Consider the following 27282-nt stretch of genomic DNA (forward strand, 5'->3'; position numbering starts at 1 on the left):
CTGAAGGTGCACTCTTCCATTGTCTTCTGAGACAGATGCCAACAAAGATACTCACATATATTTTAATGTGACTGCCCCCCCCGGCCTGCTATCTAACATGGGTCAACACAGAATTCTACCTGTTCAGTCTATCACAGGGATGCAGAACCCTGCAGGTGCTGTTGAGTGACAACTTCCATAATTACAGTGGTACCTCTGGTTAAGAACTTAATTCGTTCCATTCTTAACCTGAAACTGTTCATAACCTGAAGCACCACTTTACCTAATGGGGCCTCCCACTGCTGCCATGCCACCAGAGCACAATTTCTGTTCTCATCCTGAAGCAATGTTATTAACCCGAAGTACTATTTCTGGGTTAGCAGAGTCTGTAACCTGAAGTGTCTGTAACCTGAAGCGTCTGTATCCCGAGGTACCACTGTATTTTACGTATTTATAAACTTTCCATGCCATACCAATAGTATGGAAGATATAATTGTGGTGAACAGCACAATATCAGCAATAAAAATTACATTCATAAAGGCACCACAAATCACTAGCTCAGCTTAATACGAGGGGCGTTCATTAAAGATTTCCCCTGACATACTTCCCGTGGATTGGGACAAATGAAACTGGACACGATTATTAGTCCTTCTCTACATAGCTACCAACAAGAGTCTGTGGAGACCTCGTGTCTATAGAAGTCAGCAGGTTGCGTCGGAAGCCATGACTTGACCTCAGAAATCAGCATTTCATCATCTGGAAAAAGCTTGCCCTTGAAAAATAACTTCATGGCTGGAAAGAGGTGAAAGTCCGATGGTGCGAGGCCAGGAGAATAAGGGGGTGAGGAAGGATTTCATAGCCACAGGACCATGCTTCAGTCTGAGCAACATGCGAGTTCTGAATCGGGGTGTTATCTTGCAGGAGGCGGACACCTTTGGTCAGCATACTACACCTCTCGATTTTGATGGCCTTCCGCAATCTCTGCAGCAGTGAAGCATAATATGTCACAGTAATTGTGGTACCCTTTGCCAGGAAATCCATCATCATTACTCCGCGCTGGTCCCAAAAGACCGGGAGCATGACCTTGCTTGCTGACAGTTAGATATGTGCCTACTTTAGAGGTGGTGAGGCAGAGTTCTTCCATTGTCTGGACTGGGATTTAGTCTCCTGGTCATAATGATGGACCCATGTTTCGTCCTGAGTAATTAATCTGGTGAAGAAGTCATCATGGTTTTTGTGACACATGGCCCAAAGAGCCCATGAGCATGTGACTCATTCCTGCTTCTGGAAAGGCGTCAACAGCCAGAGAACCCACCATGCGAACACCTTTCCCATGTGCAAATGGTCATGGATTATTTTTTCTACAGAGCCCACACTGATCTTGACATCTGCAGCTAGTTGGCGAATGGTTATGCGACGATCCTCCAAAATGGCGGCCTCCACTTGCCGGATGGTGTCTTCATCAATGGAGGACTGTGGTCATCCAGAAATGGGAGCCATTCCACCGAAGTCCGACCACACTTGAACTGACGATGACAGTGCTTGACTACATCATACGATGGGGCATCCTCCCCATAAGTCCTTTTCATCTCATCAAACGTCTCCTGTGGTGTCCGCCCTTTCAAGTACAAAAACCTGAAGACCGCTGCATGATGTGCAGACATTACTGCGCATTAGCACCCGTAACAGAGAAACTGTTAGGAATTCAGAGCTACAAATTACTATGTTACCTATGGAGAGATGTATGCGCAATTTCATCCTCCTATGATCACCGGAAGTGGGTCGGGGAAATCTTTAATGAACGCCCCTCATACATCAACACAACTGAATCACCCTCAGGGAAAGTCTGGGTGAACAAACGAGTCTTCAGTGGGTGTTGAAATGCCAATGCCCACCTGATGTTCATTGGGAGCACATTCCAAAGGGCTACCACACTAAAAGCCCTGGTCTTTGTGGACATAAGGCAAAACCTCATGAGCATACAGCACTACTAATGATCCTCTGCCAAGGATTCCCCACCTAACCATTGGCCATAACTAGCTGGGGCTGATGGTGATTGTTGTCAACAATATCTAGAGGGTCACAGATTTCCCAGCTGGGCATCACATTTCGATATGGGCTCTCGAAGAATTAGAGATCCATCCAAACATCAGCGTCCAATTCATCTGTGGGACAGGAACAGTCCAAACCCAGGAATCAGAGACAGTAACCAGAAGCAGACTATCACAGATGACTGAAGAAGATACTGGGGAAAATTCATAGGTTTCATAAAACTTTTCTTATCTCTGCTATAACTTGGCATTCCAACCTTTATTTAAAAAAGAAAAACTCCAGGTTTGCTCTGGACTTCTTCATTTCCAGCAAATTAGCCTGTTTCTCCACGGAAATATACTAGTGACCTACCACATAGGGTTGCTGAGAGGATACATATGAAGAAGAGTTTAGATTTGATATCCCGCTTTATCACTACCTAAGGAGTCTCAAAGCGGCTAACATTCTCCTTTCCCTTCCTCTCCCACAACAAACACTGTGAGGTGAGTGGGGCTGAGAGACTTCAAAGAAGTGTGACTGGCCCAAGGTCACCCAGCAGCCGCATGTGGAGGAGCGGGGAAGCGAACCCGGTTCACCAGAATACGAGTCCACTGCTCTTAACCACTACACCACACTGGCTCTCATATGAGATAAGGAAATGCTACTGTCCAACAGAGTTGCACAGGACAATGAACTATGTGTACTTAAAAATATGAAAACCAAAATCCTATACCAGGAAATTAGCTGAGATTCCTTCATTGCAGGGGGTTAGACTAGATGACCCTTTGGATTCCTTCCAACCCCACAATTATATGAAATGCAGGATTCTGCGACCTGGAACAGCTTTGTAAATTAACGTTAATATATATGTCTTGTTCTGCATAGTTTATCCTGATCTACTTGCAATGAGAAAAACCTGGAGAGTCTGCACCAGGCACTAACAGTACAACTCCCCACCCCCATCGCTGCTGCACACCACACACACACCCCCTTAGGTAGCTTCCGACATCCCACCACGTATGGTCCACAAACTTGGTTCAGAAGACGTGTTTTGCAATTTGTGGGTTTTTTTTAAGAAGGGGGTGGGACTGAGGTTTTCAAGAAGCCATTTTCTGTGCTCAGTATTAATATCATACTCCCTTCTGGGCCAGAGCTGCAGCACCCACAAAGCCCTGATTATAAAAGTACATACTGTACGTACACATATTAAACAGGCCTTGGGGTCTAGCTCCAGGAGACAAGAAGATGCATCTCTCATCTTTCTTTCTCTTTCTTCCTTTCTCTCTCCTCCCCGCCCCCAACTTGTTTCACTTATATTTGTCCTTGATGAGAAACTCTGATAGTTGGCCCTTCAGAGATTATTACTTGTTTGCTGCAGTGTACATAGCTTGCTCTGAGCTGGATTGCACGAAGGGATGGTTCCTGAAGAATTAAAGGTCTTTTGCAACTTAAAACAAGCCTTTGATCTTTTGAGCACACGCCCACCGCCTCTCCTCCTAACAGCAGCACCTGGACTTATAAGAGCAGTTTATGTCTTTTTGGCTTCCAGCATCTCTGCTTCATCCTGCACCAGCTCCTTGTCTTTGTGTGACACTTCACACCAGAGCAACTTTCCCCAGCCTAGTGTCCCAGCTGATGTTGTTGGACTCCAACTCCCATCATCCCCAGTCAGCATGGTCAATGATCAGGGATCATAGGAGTTGTAGTTTCAGTAGGAGAGGATCTATAGCTCAGTGCAGAAATCCTGTTAAATGGGTCTCAGGAGACAATGGCTGCAAAAGGACCCAACCTGGACCTTCAGAGCCATTATCAGAGAGGGAAACCTGGGCTGTACTGACCAATGGTCCAACTAGGTAAGGCAGCTTGATCTACAACCATGCCACCAGCTCAGTTTGTGACCTTGCAACACAACAAGTATTTTTAGGAGTCAAAGATGAATGAGCAGGAGGACACCGTCTGAGTCTAAATTATTGCTGCCTCCACACATCAGCAAAGCAATCACAATTAAGACCCTCTCCTGACAGCAAAGTGGAGGAGTCACCTTCGCCTCCTATCTCACTCATTAAGCTAAATTGCATGGGAGTCAAGTATCCACAAAGTGGGATGCAAGGAAGACTGCCAGCGGCAAAGAGACATTCCTTTGCCTTTCTTGCCCCTCAGACACCCACGCAGCTCAGGCAGAGACCACAGCCTTCATCAACATCTGAAAATCCCTTACAGCATTACAAAACAGACATAGGAGGCTCAAGGTGTTCAGTCCTGTGGAACCAGCAATTTTCAGCAACACCCTTACACTGCCCCACTTTGTGTTTTGCTTCCTGACAACTGCAAATAAACAACTGAAAATAATTTGTCAAACATATATAAATTTAGAAAAATTTCTCCTGGACTGACCCAATTACACAAGCAACCTAAACAGTTGCTCGGGGCAATTATATATTTTAGGAGCACAAGCAAAACCTCTGAAAGTTCCAGGACCTCTTGCTACATCCCAGAAAATGCTTGGCTCATAAGAGGCACCCAACTCTTGGATCATGAGCAGCATAATCTTGGCTTAGCGCAAGACACTGCACCGAGTATTATGGTCCCCTTTCACAAGAGCTTTGGAAAAAACAGTCTAACATGCAATGTTACAAGTATAGGGCTATAAATATGCACTGAGCTACAGCAAGAGAACAGGTCTCAGAAAGGGGTCTTTTAATCCAGACCCAACAGATGAATAATATTATTTCAGAGAAGGGTCGTAACTCAGTGGTAGAGCATCTGCTGTGCATGCAAAAGGTCCAGATTCAATCCCCAGCATCTCTAGGTAGGGAAACCCGGGACAATCGCTGCCAGTCAGTGTTCAACGTTCTGACTCAGAAGAAGGAAGATTCTTGTTCTTGGTGGTGGAAGTTTCAGAAGAAGGAAACACATCTGGATCACCACACGTGGTGGCAGGCACAGAAGAAATTGGAACCCAACTGAAAAAGTTTAACCCAAGCATAGGGCTGGCCAATATATTGATATTGATCATCCAATACTTGTTTCTAGACCACATCATGATAACTGTTTGAAAATAACTGATGTGGCAATACATCACAGCGTGTGCGTGCATGCAATGTGTGTTTGCCTGGAAGCAGCTGGCAGAAAGCAGGGTTTTGTGAAGCCACTGCCAATGCTGGGTCTCTGAGATGCCACAAAGTAAGTAGCCCTGTGTCATTCCAGCCTCTTTCCTCCCTTGCTCCCTTCTGTTTGTGTGTACTTGACTTACCCAAACGCCTGATCTTCAAGCCCTGCAACTGCCCAATCTCCATGCTCCTTTGCCCACCAACACACCTGATCTCCCCCCCCCCCCGACATACACACCTGTGCAGTCTCCAAAGGCTGCTCCTTCACACACTCGCCACCCACACTGCTCTTTCACCCCACCTAACCCCCCATGGCTGCTCCTTCGCCTGATGATGATGACAATTATTTAATGAATTTATATACTGCTCTATACCCAGAGGTCTCAAGGCAGTTGATCTTCCCACCCCACCCCACGTAGCTCAATGTTTCAGACATCATTATATATCACTAAATTGCAATAGTGATATATCGTTGTGTTGGAGACCAGATATTGCCCAGCCCTACCCAAGCAATTAGAAATCAACATACATGGAATCTCAAAGTCATTGTATTTAAACATCAATTACCAGTACTCTATTGATCAGGACTATTTCATGCACTTACTATGAATCATAGGATCATAGAACAATAGAAGTGTAGAACAGCTTTTGCCGTCAGAAAGTTCCTTCTAACGTTTAGTTCAGGTTTCCTCAAACTCGGCCCTTCAGATGTTTTTGGCCTGCAGCTCCCATGATCCCTAGCTAGCAGGACCAGTGGTCAGGGATAATAATAATAATAATAATAGTAATAATAATTTATTATTTATACCCTGCCTATCTGGCTGGGTTTCCCCAGCCACTGGGCGGCTTCCAACAAAATATTAAAATACAATAGTCTATTAAAAGCCTCCCTAAACAGGGCTGCCTTCAGGTGTCTTCTAAAAGTCTGGTAGTTGTTTTTCTCTTTGACATCTGGTGGGAGGGCGTTCCACAGAGCGGGTGCCACTACCGAGAAGGCCCTCTGCCTGGTTTCTCGCAACTTGGCTTCTCGCAGCGAGGGAACTGCCAGAATTCCCTCGGCACTGGACCTCAGTGTCTGGGCAGAACGATGGGGGTGGAGACGCTCCTTCAGGTATACTGGACCGAGGCCGTTTAGGGCTTTAAAGGTCAGCACCAACACTTTGAATTGTGCTCAGAAACATACTGGGATGATGGGAATTGTAGTCTCAAAACATATGGAGGGCCGTGTTTGAGGAACCCTGGTTTAGTTTAAATCTCCTTTCTTACCATTTGACTCCGTTGGCTCAGGCCCTACCCTCTTGAGGAGGAGAAAACAAGATTGCTGCACGTTCCATAAAACAGACCTTTAGATATGTGAAGATAGCTATCATATATCCTCTCAGTCTCCTCTTTACCAGGCTAAACATGCCCAACTCTCTCAACTGTTCCTCCTAAGTTTCCAGACCCTTGATTATATTGGTCTCCCTCGTCTGCACACATTCCAGTTTGTCAGTATCCTCCTAGAACTGTGATGCCCAGAACTGAGCATAAGACTGCATAGGAGAGCTATATTTTTCAGGTTATAACTGCATGCTTTACTGAACAATTGCAGGTGGTCATTATCATGTTTGAGACTAATATAGCAATATTTTACACAAATTGCACTGCTATGCTTGCACTAAGCTACTTGAAGAAGGGAGCCTTACACTGTATAGATCTCCAAGCATAAGGCAGCTATGTATCAAAGTAATTTCAGGTTTTAACTGCAACAGTTCATGAATGTCTTTCAATGTTTTGGACTCACTCCTGCTGCAAAAAGGGAGGGGCACTTGTTGCTTCCACGGGACAATGTAAGAGGTAAAGGTAAAGGGACCATTAGGTCCAGTCGTGACCGACTCTGGGGTTGCGGCGCTCATCTCGCTTTATTGGCCGAGGGAGCCGGCGTACAGCTTCCGGGTCATGTGGCCAGCATGACTAAGCTGCTTCTGGCGAACCAGAGCAGCACACAGAAACACTGTTTACCTTCCCGCCAGAGTGGTACCTATTTATCTACTTGCACTTTGACGTGCTTTTGAACTGCTAGGTTGGCAGGAGCAGGGACCGAGCAATGGAAGCTCACCCCGTCACAGGGATTCGAACCGCCAACCTTCTGATCGGCAAGTCCTAGGCTCTGTGGTTTAACCCACAGCACCACCCGCGTAAGAGAAGCAGAAGCAAATGAGCCACCAGGAAGAATGGAAAATTCTCCTATTCCAAATTTCACCTCATCCATATATTCATCAACTAACTCTACTACCCACCAGCCTATGATGTGGGGGTAAAGAGCTTGGCCTGCCCACCAGGGCTTTTTTAACGGTGACTGAGACTATACTGAATGAGTTTCACTTTGGACTTTTGAAATGCACTCTAAAAATGCTAAGTAGTATTACTGTCAATAGGTTTCAGCTAACTTTGAAATGCCGCAGTCAAACATGCTGGAGTAAGATATAGGATACTTCATTTAAAAAAAAAGAAGTTCAGAGGAATAGACAAACTTTGAATCCCACCCCACGTACATTAATTATACAAAGCCAAGCTCAGAATGCACAAAGGGAGCATTCTAAGGTCCTGCCACACATGGATGGAATTTTTCAGTACTACTCAGTGCTATTTTTCTAGAAAAAGAGGGGCCGGAACTCACCATGAACACGGCCTTTATTCTCTTATAATAGCAAAGGAGCCCACCTGAGAGGTGCCAGAACTGAGCTCCAGTGAGTTCCGGCTGAAAAAAGCGCTGGCACCGCTACTATACTTAAGAGGTGCTGCTTCTGAGTGATGGGCAGGAGACAGGAGGAGGAAAGGGGAATGCCTTCAACTCTACTGTGTTCCAAGCTGCCACAAGTTAACAGGAATCACAATTCTCCATTTCTTAGCTTTTCCTACCATACAAAGATCTTTGTGTTTCCAGAATTCTTTCCATTAGCCTCCCTCCCAACCCCCCACATATATGGATGTAATCTGAAAACACAGAATAACAATCAGATAATGAAATTTTACAGTGGCAAAGAAACACTCAAAATCCACAATAGGGATGTCGAGTTTAATAAGGACCAATTAAAATATCACACAATTGTGAGCAAACCCTTGAGTTATTCAGCACTTCTCAACAGGCAAGATGCTATAAAACGGAGAAAGGAGAGAGAAAAGCTGAGAGTGTTATATGACATGCATGAGAGGGATCCTGAAACCACAAGGTCTACCACCTGAAGATGGGAGTTAACTTTGGATGTGCTCCACCCATTAGGCAATGTTCCTGAACGTAGTTCCTATCTGATTTTCTCCATAGCATAGCAGCTAAAAACTAATATCCAGAATTGCGAATATGAAGACAACTACACTGCCCTTTCCTTTTTTTCACTCTGCCTTCCAAGGGAACCCAATTAGGGTGATGAGGGCCTGAACTAGACCTGAGTAAAAACTGTAATTTATATACTCTAAAAAATGAGAAAACATAACAGCACTAGGTTGTTTCTTACAATCTGCCTCACACCTTGAGCACCTGATTCAATAACATCTGCAAAACTCCCCTGGCATTCTAAGTTCAACACCACTCGCAGCTTCTCCCCCCCCCCCCAAATCATCATCATCATTATTAAATTTATATACCACCCTATACCTGGAGGTGATTCACAGAACAAAATCAAAATATAAAACCACAAAATATATAATCAAAATAAAAACCACCCAATAGAATGCCCCCCCCAAAAAAGAACTACATTTTAAAAGGGCATAGGATGTCAATCAAATCAACCAAAGACCTGGTTAAAAAGGAATGTTTCTGCCTGGCGCCTAAAGGTGTATGATGAAGGCGCCAGGCGAACTTCCATGAGGAGAGCATTCCACAGACGGGGAGCCACTGCAGAGAAGGTCCCTCCTCATGTTGGCTTCCTGTTTTGTTTAACATCCTAACTGATGAAGAGTTCTGAGTAAGCTGAATATTTGCTTGCTATTCTGCAAGGTTTTAATTGGTTCTAAAGGGCAGTGCCTTACTGCAGATTCTGGACCTGTTACAAGTGTTGGGGTACCAAACTGGAAGGCTTTATAGATTAGAACAGCACTTGAATTGTGCCAGGAAATGTACAGCAGTCAGTTGTTATATGATTGGACTACTTTCTTCTTTTAAAATTACTATTTTAAAACAAATTGTTGCACAGTACAAAACATATGATAGAGTAACAAAATCAACAGATCCATAACATAACAGTGTGCATCAGTTGCTCAAAGAAGGGAGTCACGACTGAAGGGTCACGTGCAGATACAAAGACCAGTTTGAGAATCATCTGTAGGAACAATTTGATCAAGAAGGAGAGTCTAGGTAATAGGTCCAGCCGAAAGTTCTTTTGAGCAGTTGGGAGCCTTATGATTTGCTCCAGCAGGCCTGGAACAGATTCATGAGAGTCTCCTAATGAAAATACCTATGGAGGGGCCTCAACAGGCTGGTAAGAGGAGCACTAGCGGAGGAAGAGGAGTGCGAGGGGAGCGCATCGACCCCGGCAGCGCAATCCCAGTGGGGTGCCACTGCGGCTGCCCCCCTGCCCACGCTGGGCAACACGCTCCCAGGACGTGCACCAGCGCCGCCATCGCCTGCTCTCTGCCCCCCGCCTCGGTGCCAGAGCGTGAAGCTCCGCCACTGAAGAGGAGTTCAGGAGCAAGCTGGAGTAGCAGCAGCAGGACAATCTGCAGAGCAGGTGTGCTTGTTCTCCATCTGGCCCTGCTCTTGAAGGTGAGGAGGACACTAGAGGAACACTGCCAGCAGAGGGGCAATGTCCTTTTCCTTGTGGGAATCAGTGTTTCTGGCAATCTCAAAAGGGGTGGCAAAGGGGAGTTCACCCCCGGGGTGGGTGTCACAAGGACTGCTCCATGGACATCTTTCTTCAAAGGTTCCCTCCTCCCTCCCTTTTTCGGATGTTGCAGTTCCAAGGAAAATCTGCTGTCTGAGAAGCTGGTGGTCCCACTTGGCAGGAGCCCGGTTATGTGCCTCCAAGAGAGAATATGGATTTCCAGAGGGCCCTGTGAGCTATTCCGGCAGATAATGCTGGCTCTCCAGTTGAAGTCCTGGTTGAAACGTGGAATGCAGAAGAGAGCTGAGCAGCAGCTGGCACAATTGCCCCTGAGAAGGCTTCCTTGTCTGGCAAAGCTCAGAAAGCTCTTTGGTCTCCCCCAGATCTGAGAGTGATAAACCAGGCTGGGAGACAGATTGAGCTCAGGTAGGGGGGGGGAATTCCCAGTGAAGACAACCAAACACTGGTATGTGTTCATGTTTCATGCCCATTCAGTAGCAATGGAGGTGATGGGAAAACCCTCTTTTCCACCTCTACTGCATCCTCTTTATGCCATCCAGCTTGAACTTTTCCAGGTAGTTTGGAGCTCAAAGGAAGATGAATATTGCCCACTGTACCATATCTGTAAGATATTTTGAGGATAAAGCTGCTTGCATGTACTAGGGTTGGATCCCACTATTATAGCAAGCGTGAGATCTAGAGAAGTATCTCCTCTCTGGTTTTACTTGAATGAATTTCTGCTGGTGAAGCCCAAGGACAAAGTGCAATTCTTGTTCATGCAATTACTTGTGTATTGCATCCTTGTGTCTTGTGGCTCATTAAAATCCAGCCAGGAGGTGATGGCTCAATGTCTCCTTGTGGGAGGGAGAGGTCCTAGGTTACCTAAAAGAGGCAGTGACACCCTCTCTGGACCTGGAAGACTTTAATAACTTTAGGACACAGGTAAGTTCTCCCTTCCTTGAACCAGCCAATTTTCTGGAGCTATTTCAATTGGGGTAGAGGCCTTGTTCTGGCATAGAGACTGCTTTGGCCACCTTGTACCAGGAGAGGGGTGGGGGAATCTGACCCTGTTGGTTCTCCTTGATCTGTCAGCAGCTTTCCATACCACCAACCATTATATCCTTCAGCAGAAGACTACAAAATTTGGGGGTGTGGACACTGCTTTCCACTGGTCCCACTCCTACTTGAATGGGTAGGTCCAGCTGGTAGTGCTGAGGGGATATTGCTCGGCCCCACCAATTCCCCAGTATGATATTCCCCATGTTATTTAACATCTGCATGAAACCACTGAGTGGGGTCATCAAGAGGCTTGGAATGTTCTGTCATCAGTGCACAGACAACACACAGCTCTATTTTACCTTTTCATCCTCAGCAAATGAGGTGACTACATTTTTTCTTACGTTACAGGTCAACAAAGAGCAGGATAAGTGGTTACAGAGTACGCTGATGTCAGTGCCCATTACATGTCAGAACAGATTATAGCTTAAAGTTATACCAACCAACACTTCTGCAGTGTGAAGGAGGTTCCAGCATGTCTTCTTTAGTAAAGGTTCACCAATCCATTGAAAATGTGTCCTTTTGTTTCAAACCCCTCACTAATTATAATTTTTTAGTCAGATATTTTTCACAAGTGCTAACTGGCAGACTTCCTTATACCATGTGGTTATTGCCATTCCCTCCAGAAATTTCCAGTATCTTCAGAATACCAGCCTAGCCACTGGCAATAAGTGGCCAATGAAAGGCAGATTCATATTGTTTCATAAGAAAATATTAAGTAAGTCCTGGGAATTTAGCCATACGGTTTAGTTTCTAACCTTTGCATATTTAAATTGTAAGACACCTTGAGCCTTTCTCTAGAATAAAGTGTCTAGGAAATTTAATAAAGCAAACTCAAGGGGGACCTGAGTGTGTAGTGTAAGGACAGCCTGGGAAAGGACAAAACCTTGGATAACAGGAAATAGAGAAATGCAACCCACATATCACCTGCGGTTGGTAGGATGGCAACTATTGCCAAATCTTAGGATGGTTGTGCGACCTTCTATCAGACCAGTCAGAAACGTCAGCCTCTCCAACTCACTTTCCCCTCCCTCTCATATCTACCAAGAACACCCAACCGCCACAAGCTGCAACGCTGAGCTTGGTGTTTCATCATCACCATAACTGCCTCCTCTTAGGGATTTTCCCACAAGCAGCTCTCAGATCTGGAGCAGCCCATGAGACCAGATTCTGTTGGGGGCACATGGAAAATAAGCTCTTCAGTTGTCAGTATAACAGGAGGCAGAAACTGGCCTTGTCCTCAACAAGCACATGATCAAACTGCTCATCTGCTTTCCCCCTTTTTGATACCTCCCCAAAATTAGGAGAGGGAAAGTTCCTGTTTTGCACCATCGCTACCAAGCGGTCACTTCAAGCCACATCACAGAAAGGTTAAGACAGTCACCATGGTTACATCAGGATGATGTCACACCTGTTTCAAAGAGTCTCGTCTCCTTTGATAATTTTACGAGCTCATACAGAGATCTGGGGAACAGGGAGAGAGAGAAATCATGGCTTGCCTGTCATAAACCTGGGGCACCTTTTGGATGTTCTTTGGATGCAAAGGAACTCCAAAGGAACTCCAAGAAAACCAACACATACACACCAACTGTGGATGAGAAGCAAGCCTCAGAAACTGACAACCAGGAGATGTGTGTGTGTGTGTGTGTGTGTGTATGATTTAGTGCAATATTACACACACACACACAATCAGCTTTCACAGTTGGCCATACTTCCACTTTCCAATCCCCCTTCAGTGCTTTTGTCTTTTTAAAAGTATACAAAGAAACAGTACCTCCACCGCTGGCTTTCGATCCTGTGTGCTGGTGTCTTTATTGTCCTTTATTTCCACCTGCAGAGGAATTTTTTAAAAAATAAAAAGAAAGAAAGAAAACAACAACTATCAAAACTAAATTTTAGAAAGCAGCCGAAGCAAAACAACAACAACGAGGTATCCAGCAAGATGCAAGAGAGCTTTAATTTGCCAGGCCTCTGGTGGGCTATTTAAATGTTCATCCTCCATTTACAATAATCCTCTGAGGAGGAGGAGGAGGAGGAAGGGATGGTGCGGGAGGCTAGCATTTATTTTCTTAAAGGTCTTTGAACATAAACATAAGAAAGGAATCCATTTGTTACCTCGCCCCAAACCTTCCTTCTGCAGCTTCCCCCTCTGCTGGCCCGCTTCCCTTTGCTGCCTCCCAGCCAGCTCGCCTCCCCCCCAAAAGCCAGCCTTCCTTCAGCCCCAGCGAGCCTCCTCCATCGCTACCAAGCAGCCATCTTGCCTCATTCTCCTTGAAGCGGCGGTACAGACACCCTGGTGCAGTCAGGGGCTTTTCTCCTGCCAGACGCTAGAGTCATTATCATACTGCCGAGCTCCCAGCCCTCTTCCCCCCCTCCCCACCAAACAAGCAGGGTGGACGTGACATGCATGCCCAGGCTTCCGCCTGCCTGCCTGCCTGCCTGCCTGCCTCACAGGAGGAGGGGCAGGGCGATGGGAGGGGTGGGGGAAACCCAACCCTCCCAGCAGCAGCAGCAGCAGCAGCAGCAGCAGCAGCCGGAGCAGGAGGGCGGTGAGGATGGGCAGGGCTTTGCAGCTGCCTCCCCAGAGCTCTCACCTGCCTCACAGAGGCAGCAGTCCAAAGCAAGGAGAAGGACGAGGAGGGTCACCCAGAGCTGTCACCACTGCTCTACTGACCCAGTGCCACTCCGGCCAAGATCTGTCCACCAGGGATGGAGCTGGGACTCTGCTACTTCCCCTGCATGGACACATTACTGAGGGAAGCAGCTCTCGGAGGAGGAAGTCCAGAGCAAGGATGAGGCCATTCACTCACGTGGGCCGATTCTCACGGAGGAGGAACTGCGCCTGCCAGGGCCAGTTTGGCAAGGAGTAAGGCAGGCATCTCCAAGAATGCCATGAACGCCTGGCAAGGGCACCACGGCCACGTGTGGCTCTGCACGAAACAAATAACGCTGTGCATTCCCCACCACCACCACAGTTTTTAATATTACAACAGTACGAAAATTTTAATAACAGATTGAAAAATGCACCCACAAACAAACCACATAGAAAGAAAAAAATTGAAAAGATATAAAGTTCAAAGACTTAGTTAGCAATAATTGTTCCTATTAGAACTCTTTAGGAACCATGCAATGCATGCAATCATGAGAAACAGTGTCGTGTAGTGGTTAGAGTGCTGGACTGGAACCTGGGAGATCAGGATTCAAATCCACACCCGAAACATTACAAAGCCACCCTTTGACTGGGGAAGCCATGTATTTCCCCCCTCCCCCGGTCACAGTGTTCAACAAATCATTTCCAGTTTTATTGCTGGTTTTTCTTTTCTTTTGCTCACAAATAACATGTCATAGATTTTGCCATCACAGCAAAGATCCCAAACCTCTTCTAGCAATGCTCTGCATTTTTTAGTGTTCAGAGAGATTCAGCTTCCTGGTCAGGCAGGTCACCCTTTATATTCCCCACACTGCAGGTCTGTATTTCATGTATCAATTCTCCTTTTGTGGAACCCCTCACTCTAACGCAATCATTTTCTTATCAGCAGATTCAGATAAAAGGAAGCACTCTGCTGCCATAAAAGCATGGTTGCTAGGTTCTTTCACAACTATGCTTTCAGATGCTTTTCTTTTTTATTATTATTATATTTCTATCTCACCTTTCCTCCAAAGGGCTCAAGGTGGTGTGCATGGCCCTTCCCATTTTATTCTAACAACAGCCCTGAGGCAGGTTAGGCTGAGAGCCAGAGATTGGTCCAAGGTCACCCAACAAGCAGAGTAGGGATTTAAACCCTGGTAAAAAAGCAAGACGCAATCTGTCTAATGAAGAGAAGACATAGCCAGTTTAGGTGGCTTTTAAAGGGGGGTAGAAAACTTCATGGAGAGGGCTATCCAGGATTATCAGCCATGACAGCCTTTACATCCACAGTCTCCAACCTGGTGCCTTCCTGATGTTTTGTACTACAACTCCTATTAGTTCCAACATCCTACAGCTCCATTGTTTGAAGCTGACAACATCTGGAGGGCCGCTGACTGGGGATGGCTGCCTGAGACAGAGACGGTACATCTGGGAATGCCAGATGCTGGATGAAAACGAACAACAGGGGAAGACCTCTTTGGGCCCACTTGTGAGTTCCAAGAGGTGTGTCACTGACCAGCCATTGCTGTAATCCAAATGCTGAACTAGGTGGAAGTTTGGTCCAATTCAGCAGGGCTCTTCAGTTCGCAACAGATTTTTTCCCCTGACAGGTAGGCTTTCTAATAGGCAATTCCTCCCATCCAACTCGAAACTGAGCAATCCAACAAAGCTTTTGCTGCTCAAGAGTCTGCTGAAAGTATAAGGTTATAAACTTGATCTAGGTAGCAGGGTGTGTGGAATGTGAGTCTTCATAGTATCATAGAATCACAGAATTGTAGAGTTGGAAGGAATCCCAAGGGTCATCTAGTCCAACCCCCTGCAATGCATGAACCTTTTGCCCAATGTGAGGCTTGAACCTATGGCCCTGGGATTAAGAGTCCATGCTCTACTGACTAAGCAATCCCAGGATAAAGGCTATGTTTCCTTAGGCATGTCATACTTAGGCTGATGGATCACAGTTTGCAGGCAATGTTTGCAGGACTAACATCATTCCTCTCAGAATGGTCTTTGTTGTCTCATTCAAACAAGAAAAGAGGTGTGTCCCTCATTGCAACAGAGGGCCCTACAGGAACACAGCAGACACAGAAGGGTGACACACAGCTCCCAAACACATTTGCACAATCAACCTTCATAGCTTATTCCTCATGCATAGGAACATCTCAGACAGCCAAGCACATTCATGCAGACATGCAAAATACATGGAAATGTGCTCTTCAAGAGAAAGGTGCGTGCCCAGTCACATTCTGCTCTACAAGACCTGCACAGACTTGTCCCATCATCTGTAGAAATCCGTCCCAGATTGAAATCAGCTGCCTACATGAAAAGAATTCACTCTACCGCAATCCAGCACATTTCTGGAATCAGCAGATGCAAGTAAACTGGTTGCCAGACCTGTTTGTGCCTGCCAGAGGCTGAATGCTCCTCATGGCTACAGGTGGCGCGCAAGGGGGTGGCGAGCCTTTTCGGCTGGAGGCCCGCATTTCCCATCAGCCAACCCTCCAAGGCTTGCATGCCAGCAGTGGGGGTGGCCAAAGTAAAGGTGGGCATGGCCAGCCCATACCTGAGCCCGCATGCAAGCAAGCAAGTACACACTACACACTCCCAATCCCAGCTGATAAAGCTGCCTCCAGGAAGGAAGAGGGAAGAGACATCAGTGATGCTGAAAACACCGGAGATCAGAGCGCACTGGAAACACTGCCAAATGAAATGTCCAAAGCCAAAGAAGGCTGAGGAGCTCCAGCAACCAGGAGGTCGTGAGCCTGCCTGATGCCCTGCACTCCTGTCCACTGCTCTCTGCATGCCCAACAGAAGAAGAACGCCTTCTGCCAGCTAAGATAATATGGGTAAAGCCGATTGATTTGCATAATGCATACAGATTGCATAGTTCAGATTTTCTTTTTTCCTTTTTCCTTTGTGATTAAATGAAGCACAGCCCTGTCAATATGAACAACTATAAGTTACTATTGCAAGGTATTGGAGTCTTATAAAGGAAGGAGAAAGATTAACATATGGGGTAAAAAAAGCCACACACAACATAATTGGGTGCCATTGAACCTGGGTCCGAAACAATTGCAGATTGCTACTTAGGGCAGTCAAGCTCACAGAAAAAGTTAACTGGCCCACTTATGCTTCCATATTCCAAGCAGACCCAGACATCACAGGGTCTTCAAAGTCGTGCGCACTATGGAGACCTGCCCACGCCCCCTTCCCCCCTGCAAGAGGTGGGTAGGGTTTCCCCCCTGCCAGCTGTGTCCAACTTTGGAACATCCATAAGCTCAATGCAGCTGCCTCTGCCCCCACCCTGCCTCTAAGCAGGAGAGGAGATGGAGGCTCTGCTCATCACCCTGGCTACAGATCTTCCATCATGACATCCCTTCCAGAGGGATTGTTGAAGACTGGGCAGCATATGTGGTTGCCACCATTTTATCTTCCCAACAACCTTGTGAGGCAGGTTAGGATGAGAGGGATCATGCAGCCAAGTGCCATCAGGATTTCAATCAGGGTCTCCCCAGGCCTGATCCAAAACTCTTAACCACAGAACATAGTGGTTCTTTGTTAGCCAGCTAAGCCTCTAAGGCCAAAAAGCAAGAGAAGAGAAATCAGGAAGCACCTCTATCTACTTGTGTGGAAGGAGCCAAAACTTCCTCCAGGCAAAGGACACATTTGCAAGCCTGTTCAAGAGCAATTTTCACCAGCAGGAAAGCCAGCAGGTATTAAGCTGGTCAATGAGGAACCCTATAGCTTTCACACTCCTCTGCCATCCTTAGCCTCTCCTTTTCCAGCCTGGTGTCCTGCAGATGTTTTGGAATATAGTCACAGCAACACCACACATTTAAAGTACTCCTACCAGCCATGGAGATTCTTTGGAAATGTAGTTTGTTGGGGATGTCAGAGCTCTGTGAGGTCAGCACCTTTAACCAACAGTATGGCATAATGGTTAGAGGGTTGGACTAAGACCTGGGAGACCAGGGTTCAAATCCCCACTTGGCCACAAAGTTCACTGAGTGATGCCCCTCACTCTCAGCCAACCCACCTCACAGGGTTGTTGTGGGGGAGGAAGAGAACCATGTGGGCCACCTTGATCTGCACGGAGGAAAAGATGGCATATAAATGCAACAAATAAATAAATTAGAGGAAGCCATGACTATTATGGTGTTTTAAGAGTGTTTTAAATATATGGTATGGATATGACCACATAACTTTCATCAGTCTCAGTGAGCACAGCTCTTGTAGTCAGAAACATCTGGAAGGCAACAGGTTAGGAAAGGCTGCCTTAACTTGATTAAAGTTGCCTTCCACTGACACAGATAATGTGAAGCACTTAAGACTCAATTGCTAAGAGAAAGTGTGAATATTACTATTACTCTAAAAGTGAACTTAACCACTGGTGGAAAGTTCCCAGTGCAATTATAGCTATGCTATCTGGGGTGGAATATTGGGGAAATGAATCAAAACTAGCTTAAGAACAATTTTTCACTGGAGAGAGGCTTCAACCACAACCAGTATCTTTGCATTGCAGGGGTTTGGACCAAATGACCCTTTGAGTCTCTCCCGACTCTGCAATTCTATGATCTCAATCAGTTGCTGTCTCTGCAGTGAACTGGGTAGGTTTCAAAACCACACAAACAACCAAACTTTAGAGCAACTGGACCCACCAAAAGCAAAGAACTCGGCACTAATGGCTCATACATCCTGTTCCAGACATGGGCTTTACCACTGACCCAACTGCCATCACCTGAAAAGTAATGAAGTCACTTTGGGGCTGAGTGGCTGCTTAGTCATTAACCAGCACCTCAATGTGGACAGCAGCTGATGTTTAAATGAGAAAGTCTCGCTGCAGTAAAAAGGGAAAGGGTGTGGGGAGAGGACAGGTTTTCATGGGTCAGTGACTACTTGCTTCTTGCAGTGAAGATCCCCCACTGTGATCTTTTGTAATAAATAAAAGCCATGGTCATTCACCTTTCCCCCTCTAATCAATAGTGACCTCTAGAACAAAACAGGCGGGGGCGGGGAGAGACCCATTCCTCTTTTCTTTTGCAGAGGTCCGTGGCCCCTGCCTGCCTCTAACACACAAGCAGCTGAAAATCACCCCTATTCGCTACAGAAACACTGTATGTCTCCTCCCCTTGCATTTAAACAACACCCGTGACAGCCCCACTGAAAGAGCTCTGCTAAAACCCACCCTCTATAGCCCCAAAGTCGGGCAGAAGAAAAAACACAGAGCAAGCACTGTGATGATAAAATGATAGAAGTGACTTTTTGAGTTACACAGAACTCTTCTGCAGGCATGGACTAAAGCACAGCAAATACATAAATCACAGCTGTTACTAGTGTGTCAAGGCTGGCGTTTAACCCAACAGTTTTAAGACTAAGGAGCAGATATAACCAGAAGGTTACACGGTCACTCCAAAAGAGAGAGCAACAATTTTGGAGCAAAGTTGGCTTTCTGTTACAATTTCATCCAACTCATGGTGATGCATATGGCTACCGTAAGAGCCCTGATGGATCAAAACCATGCTCCATCCAGTCTAGCATCTACCATTTCCCACAGTGGCCAAGCGGGTGCCCTAATAGGAACTCCACAAGCAGGGTGGAGGCTCTGCTCTGCCCCCACAGTCAGAAGCAGCAATGCTTCTGAATACCCATTGCAGACCCTCCCAATGTCCCTGCTTTCCAGGGACAGACCCGGATTTGCAGAAGCCAACCTGGTTTCTGATTGGATCCCAGAATGTCCCACTTTTCCTTAGGATGTCCCTATTTTCATTGGAGAAATGTTGGAGGGTATGGCATTATCTGACCCCCTGAGCCAAGGAGATAAGTAACTATACAACCTTTAGGAGACATCTGAAGGCAGCCCCATATATAGGGATGCTTTTTTTAATGTTTAATGTTTTATTCTGCTTTTATATACATTGGAGGGATGCGGGTGGCGCTGTGGGTTAAACCACAGAGCCTAGGGCTTGCCAATTGGAAGGTCGGCAGTTCGAATCCCCGCAACGGGGTGAGCTCCCGTTGCTCAGTCCCTGCTCCTGCCAACCTAGCCGTTTGAAAGCACGTCAAAGTGCAAGTAGATAAATAGGTACTGCTTCGGTGGGAAGGTAAGCGGCATTTCCGTGCGCTGCTCTGGTTTGCCAGAAGCGGCTTAGTCATGCTGGCCACATGACCCGGAAGCTGTACGCCGGCTCCCTCGGCCAATAAAGCGAGATGAGAGCGCAACCCCAGAGTCGGCCACCACTGGACCTAATGGTCAGGGGTCCCTTTACCTTTATATACATTGGAAGCTACCCAAAGAAGCTAGGGCAACCCAATCAGATGGACAGGGCATTATTATTATTATTATTAATAATAATAATAATAATAATAATAATAATAATAATAAATAGGACATCCCTGTTTTCATCGGAGAAATGTTGGAGGGTATGCAGTTGCTGGGATCCCCAGGAAGGAAGAGGTCCTGTTGTGCTCAGGTTCTGTTTGCAGGCTTCCCGCAGGCATCTGATTGGACACTTTAAGAACAGGATGCTGGACTATATGAGCCATTAGTCAGATCCATCAGGCTCTTCTGTGGTCCAACATTCTGGGTCTCTCATTGTGGGATCTAATAAAACACTTAGAGAGAGAGCAGAAGACACATGATTCTTGTCATGATATTTGCGGAGCTGGAGATAAATCATTTCTGGTCAATACTGAACAAGCTACACAGCAATCAGAGGGTGTGCTGATGAAGCTCCTTGGAGCAAGGTTAGTCAACATGGTGCCCTCCAGATGCTGTTGGACCTGCAGCCAGCATGCTCAATGGTCAGGGATGATGGGAGATACAATCCAACATCTAGGAGGCATTTGGCTAACCCTGGCTTAGGAAATGTGTGAGAACAGAATTGGCAGTGCACTTCTTTTTTAAAAAAACAACAACAACTAAAAACAATCCAAAAATAGTACTTTCACTATGGTCATTATGCATCACATCAAGATTTGGGGACCAGATGATCAGTCAGATCTATTCCAGATTTATGAAACACCTCTCTCTCTCTCTCTCTCTCTCTCTCTCTCACACACACACACACACACACACACACACAGAAGTTCAGATGCAAGTTGTTCTTCATTTGTTTATATAATGGCAGTGTACAACAAGGCAATTAGACACAGAAATGAAAGCAAATTTCTACAAGCCACAATCACTACCTATCAAATTTTTGCAAAGATGGACCCAACTTATTTTCACATTCCTTATGCAGCTGGCAAACTCACACGTAACCCTGTAAACTGACTGGCATGAAACCGCCCAGCCACCACACTAATATGAGTATGCCAGATAAAAAGCAATTTTAGACAATTTGAAAACATCATCACTGTCGGCATGGTAACACAGCTCGCACTTGCCCAACTCCAGCATCACTCTCAAAACAGCCAGGGACGTCAGTGATGCAGCAAGGAGGGGAGAGGTGGGTGGTGAATCTCTGCAGAAAGCTCTTGGCTTCAGAGAGAGATGTGGAAGTAACAGAAAGCCTTGCAAGGATCTGTAGGGATAATACTGCTACTCCTGGGCAGTTGCAGAGAACTGCTTTTCGAAAGTGAGCATTTTCTGTGCACTGTTTGAAGAGCAAAGTACAGGTGAAAACAGCAGCACTTTGACAAGGATGCTCAGGTCCTTGAATGAGCAGCCACAAAGGGCAACTGAAAGCTGGGCTTTGCAGTAAACTGCTGTTGTCTATTTATAAAGCCACACTAAGGTCACATTTGTATTTTATTATTTGCTGAAGAGCAGGATAAAAATGCTTTTAACTGACTAAATAAATAATCTAGCATTCTGTTTCCAACACTGGCCAGCCAGATGCATCATGGGAAGCTCACAAGGAGGACATGAAAGGAATGGGCAGTGTGACGGGAATCTGACATCTCAGCCAGTAGAGAATGGTACAGTGGTACCTCGGGATGCAAACGGGATCCGTTCCGGAGCCCCGTTCGCATCCTGAACAGAACGTAAGACGCGACGGCGTGTCTGCGCGTGTGCAGGTTGCGTTTTGCCGCTTCCGCGCATGACGTCATTTTTAGTGTCTGCGCATGCGCGAGTGGCGAAACCCGGAAGTAACGTGCTCCGCAGAGCGCAACCCGAAAGCGCTCAACCTGAAGCACATTCAACCTGAGGTATGACTGTACTCTTAATCTCAGAGTCATGGGTTCAAGCCTCACATTGGGCAAAAATATTTCTGCATTGCAGGGGGTTAGACTAGACGACCCTCATGGTCCCTTCCCACTCTACAGTTCTATGATTCTATTATTCTATTATGCTAGAAGCAATGCTTTTGGGGGTTCCAGCTTATCCTTCAAACAGGAGTACAAGGGGCTTGATGCCCAGGGACCCATGGGTGCATTGCTACTTTTTAAACATAAAGCATTTTCAGAAAGGTGAGTCAGATGGCAATATTGATATTTAATATTGATCAGATGGCAAGAATTGGCTCCTGACCTTTTGTGAGCTGAGAATGAGGGTATTGTATTCCCACGCTTTGAAAGGTATTATACAGCTGCTGTGTTAAACCATTTAACTTCATGGTTCGCCTCAGAAAAAGCAGCTAGATTGGAGGAATAGACACTATCAACACCTCTTAAACATTTCCTTTGGTACAGGACCAAAAATGATTGAGCTTCCTTGAGCTTTGATCCCTGTCTGAATGTGCTGCATAATATCTGGTGTACTTATAAATGCAAATTAACCCATTTTGCCTACTGTGAGGATTTCTAACAGTTTCAATATGCACATAGGGAACTTTGTGCAAGGAAGGAAAAACAGCAATTTAAAAGTTGGCTGGCAATAGAATCAGGAAGAAAGTCATAAGCGAGGTGGAGGTGAAGGCCTACGATTGGGGCGTGCTAAACACATCATTCTTTTCTTTAAATAATAAAAAAACCAGGCACTTGGGAGTAAGTCCCCTTGATTTTAACACTATATACATGTAAGGCCAAGGGTTAAGCCAAATACCTATTAATGGCAGAAACAGACACAGATAGGTAGCCGTGTTGGTCTGCCATAGTCAAAACAAAAAAAAAATTTTTTTTTCCTTCCAGTAGCACCTTAAAGACCAACTAAGTTAGTTCTTGGTATGAGCTTTCGTGTGCATGCACACTTCTTCAGCAGTGTATCTGAAGAAGTGTGCATGCACACGAAAGTTCATACCAAGAACTAACTTAGTTGGTCTTTAAGAAACAGACAGCTAGATTTGGAGTGTGTATTCAAAAATCAAAAGTGCTGTAACAATTGTTCCAATCCTTCTCTAGTGGCTCTTATTTAAATAGTTCTTCCCTGCAATATTCAGTGGTACCTCGGGTTAAGCACTTAATTCGTTCTTAACCTGAAACTGTTCTTAACCTGAGGTACCACTTTAGCTAATGGGGCCTCCTGCTGCCACTGCGCCGCCGCTGCACGATTTCTGTTCTCATCCTGAAGCAAAGTTCTTAACCCAAGGTAATATTTCTGGGTTAGCGGAGTCTGTAACCTGAAGCGTATGTAACCTGAAGCGTGTGTAACCTGAAGCGTGTGTAACCTGAGGTACCACTGTATTCTTAAAATATTTATGGCACCTATAACCATGAATCCGTGACAGCTTTCCAAGTCACTTATGTGAATTCTGAAACATAATACAGTTCAGTGCAAGCAGTCCCAACAAAAATTTTGATTTACAGAAACTGTCCAATAATACCTTACCTCCACCAGCGAATAAACTTTCACCAACGGTTAAAGAGAAAAGTTAAGGCCTGGTTCAAACAACATGGTTTGGCTGTCATAAAAGCACTACTGCACTCCCTCTTCCAACACCATGAACTACAATTCCCTTCCTGTTTTAAGCAACCCATGGTTTCTCCAATCTGGATATTACAAACTATGGTTTACACCAGGGGCTCCCAAGCCTGCAGATCAGCAGTGGTCCATGAGCTTTAGGGAGGTGCTCTGCAGAGCATCTGTGAGTACTCAGCAGCCCAGTCTGCCCACAAGGTGAGCAGGATAGACTAGAAACGGCCAGGGTGAACATGAGACACTTGGAAAAGGTTCCCTGGAATTCAAGTTGTAACACAATATGTAAGAAATAAAAGAGGCAATTAAAAATACAATTAACAGTCATACTGCAACTAGCACAGTGTGTTGCAATTGCTACAACAGGAAGAAGAAAAAATTTCAGTGGTTCACCAAGACCCTCAGCTTATTTAAACTGGATGGGGGGGTTGTAAGGTTTGGAAAGCGATTGGAGGAGGTAAGTCTGAAGTCTGTTCACAACACAACAAGCTATGGCTTGGCCACTATGTCAGAACAGTGCCAAATAGAAACAGAGGCTTCATTCTGCATTCTCCTTCCTCCTGCTCCACAGGAAGGAGCACAGCTCAGGGTATAATTGCTGTAACGACAAAGAACACCCTATCTTTTATTATTCACTTTTCATCAAATTTATACACTGCCCTTCACCCAAAGATCCTAGGGAATTCACAACATAAAAATACAAAACAAGACCACAAAATACATAATAAAAACAAGAAGAACAAAAACAAGCCAATAACCCCCCTCCCGCAAACACATTTAAAATGGTATAGAATGTTAAACAGCCAAAGGCCTGGTTAAAGAGAGGCATTTTTGCCTGGTGCCCAAAGATATGCAGTGAAGGCACCAGGCAAGCCTCTCTTGGGACAGCATTCCACAAGTGGGGAGCCACTGCAGAAAAGGCCCTTCTTTGTGTTGCCACCTTCTGGACCTCCCATGGAAGAAAGGTCATGTGACATGCCTACACCACACACTGAAATCCATTTCAAAAACGACTTATCAACTATCATGGCTCCCATCTAAGAAAACTGGGCACCTGCCAGTTTACCCAAGTTTCAACACACAGCAACAAATTCCAGAGTTTTTTGAAAGGAAAAGGATGCTATTTAAAACAGCTTTCCAACTGGCTTAAATCTTTAATGAACACCCCTCTGTCCCCAAGCTTTAAAAGAGGTTGTGTCTCCATAACAGAAGTCATGGAGGACTTGGGAGGACCTCAGTTCATGACTTGGCAGTGGCGTAGCGTGGGGGGTGCAGGGGGGGCCGGCCGCACCGGGCGCAACATCTGGGGGGCGGTGCTCGCACTCGCAGCTCTCTAGTGGAAGAGACTCGAGTGCTAAAATCCACGGGTTAGGGGGCGCAAATTACTTGCCTTGCCCCGGGTGCTGACAACCCACGCTACGCCACTGTGACTTGGTGAGCCTTCTGCAACTATCAAGACTCAAGTCATCATACAATTGGTGGTGAACCAGGTCTGAATCCCTGCCTGCCAGCCCCCAAGTCACCGGCACAAAACCCACTGAACAATCACATCCTAGACACTTGTGTGAGGCCCACAAAACAGTGGCACAGCCAGATATCAGAGAAGGTCTCTAGCTCCCTCTGCCTGCAAGCCACTGTACTCCACACCTCTGAGCTGCTGGAGTGAGACTTGGGGCAGACTAAACTTTCTCTGGCTCCAAACACTACCGCTGGCTGATTTGGGGCAGGGCAGGGGGAGCCAGAGACAGAGCATAAACATGTCCAGAGCATGAGGCGAATCTGGGACAGGACTGAGTGCACCATTGAGGCAAGCTGAGGTGGCCTGCATCTGGGGGTGACAGGGGAAGAGCCAGTTAACAGCAATTGTGCTCAAAATGTAGGCAGCTGTCTTGTCATGAGTTAGCCCACAGTTGCTTCCAGCTTCACTCAATCTACAATGTTAACCCTCTGCCCCCCACCCTGCCACACATTGCCAACACGATAAAAACCCCACCTAACTCTCAAGTGTGGCAATCAGTCTTGGGGACAGGGTGCGGGGAGCTTACATAGACACCAATGGGAGCTTTTTTAATTTAAAACTGAAAACAAAACCCTAATTGCCGCTTCAGGGGAAGAAGAGAGAGATAGAGAGAGAGGGAGAGAGAGAGAAGGAAGGTGAATGGATGGATGGAAGCACGCTGTGTGTGTGTGTGTGTGTGTGTGTGTGTGTGACACTTGTTAAGTTAAAACAAAAAAAAATTTTCCTTCCAGTAGCACCTTAAAGACCAACTAAGTTAGTTCTTGGTATGAGCTTTCGTGTGCATGCACACTTCTTCAGATACACGTGTGCATGCACACGAAAGCTCATACCAAGAACTAACTTAGTTTGTCTTTAAGGTGCTACTGGAAGGAAAAAAAATTTTTTGTTTTGACTATGGCAGACCAACACGGCTACCTATCTGTAACTTGTTAAGTTGTGGGTGAACATATCAGACGACACAATGATTCTTCAAACAGCTCTTGTTTATTCACAGGCCAGGCCAGAACAGGACTGAACTGAAGGGTTCAGCCAACCTGCTTATATAGAGTTCAACTACAAAGCAACAGTGACAACTTTCTGTAACTATCCAATCACTGAACGTCACTCTGAATTCCTTATTTGCATATGCAGACCTGAGTGAAACTATCTACAGTATCCCCCTGCTGGCCCAGGGTAAGAACTTCAATACATAACAACACTGAAAGCTGATGATCCTGAAAGTGTCGTCACCCCCCGGAACCCCCCCCACACACACACATTGCCCCCAACAGAATGTGGCCCTTAGCAGGGTGGGGGCATTCCCACCCTTCACCCACACTGATCAGCAGCATCCCCTGCTCTCCACAGTCTCTGGCTTCAATCTTTCCCAGCCTGACCCGGAGATACCAAGGCATGAACCGGAATATTCTGCGCTCACAGCATGTTTTCTGCCACTGAGCTGAGGGTCCCTCCCCACCAAATAATGGAGTTCATTATTTTAACTTTTTTGGGGAGGGGTGGCAGGGATGATGTCATTTAGATTTTCTGCCTCAGGAGCCAAATGCTTTTGGCTGCCTCTGGCTGGGAAGGAAAAGAGAAGGCAAAGGGAAAGTGAAAAGGAGGGAGGGGGAAAAGAGAAAAGGGGGAAAACAGACACAGAAGCTTCTTGTGCTTGTTGTCGTCACAAGCGAGCTTTTAAAGGCAAGTGTTGACCTGCTCACAGATCTGCTGTGTGGGTGGATTTGGTAATTGACAATGTAGCATATTTCTGATGCGTGAGCCGGTGTGCTTAGTAAGTATGGGATGATGTGTTGGCAGTGCTGTGAAATCATGTGCATCATTTCACATACCCTGTTAAACCCAACCACGCTGGCTCCCCCCCAACCCCCACCTACAGTCGGCAGCCACCGTGTTGAAGGGCAAGTGATATGGTGGGGAAATGTGCGCTCCTGGACGTCAGGGCAATTCTGAGTCATGCTGAGACGTGCTGAGGTGGGGGGAGCTCCTCTGCAGGTGGGTCATTTCTAACCCCCCCCCCAAAAAAAAACCACAACCCTTCTCTGGTGTAAAACTGTGTCCCCAACTTTGACAAAGGGAAAGAACATGCTTCAGCAAGCAGCATTTGGGGGAAAACATGCTCAAAGCACATTTTCTGTTGCTCCAGTGGGCACAATCCAAGCCAAAGGATTCAAAGGACAAGAGGAGAGATTCCGACTATAGGAAAGGATTTCTGGTGATAAGAGCTGTTTAGCAGTGGAATGGAATCCCCTGGGAAGGCAATGGACTCTCCTTCACTGGAGGTTTCCAAACAGATGTTGGATTGCGAAGTGTCAGGGATTCTTTAACTGTGATTCTCGCCTTGCAGGAGGCTAGACTAAATGATCAAT

The 27282-nt window shown here is 46.1% G+C and overlaps 1 protein-coding gene across 5 annotated transcripts in view; it reads right to left on the minus strand.

The window, feature by feature from the left end:
- Positions 1 to 27282, minus strand: part of TET3 (tet methylcytosine dioxygenase 3) — a 107729-nt gene that overhangs the window by 70078 nt on the left and 10369 nt on the right. Inside the window, exons 1-2 of one of the 5 annotated variants that reach the window (XM_083629169.1) lie at positions 13650 to 13739; positions 12750 to 12806 (exon numbers count right to left, since the gene is read on the minus strand). The exons of 1 other annotated variant lie outside the window; for it this stretch is intronic. In XM_083629169.1, coding sequence (XP_083485295.1) covers positions 12750 to 12806; positions 13650 to 13724 — 132 coding nt within the window. In that variant the 5' untranslated portion in view covers positions 13725 to 13739. Of the gene's footprint in view, positions 1 to 12749; positions 12807 to 13090; positions 13445 to 13649; positions 13740 to 27282 lie in introns of those variants that run through there. 3 more of the 5 variants (XM_083629170.1, XM_083629171.1, XM_083629167.1) reach the window with 3 other exon arrangements.

This window comes from Podarcis filfolensis (assembly GCF_964270895.1).
Source record: "Podarcis filfolensis genome assembly, chromosome: 8".
In the NCBI taxonomy this organism is placed as follows: Eukaryota; Metazoa; Chordata; class Lepidosauria; order Squamata; family Lacertidae; genus Podarcis; species Podarcis filfolensis.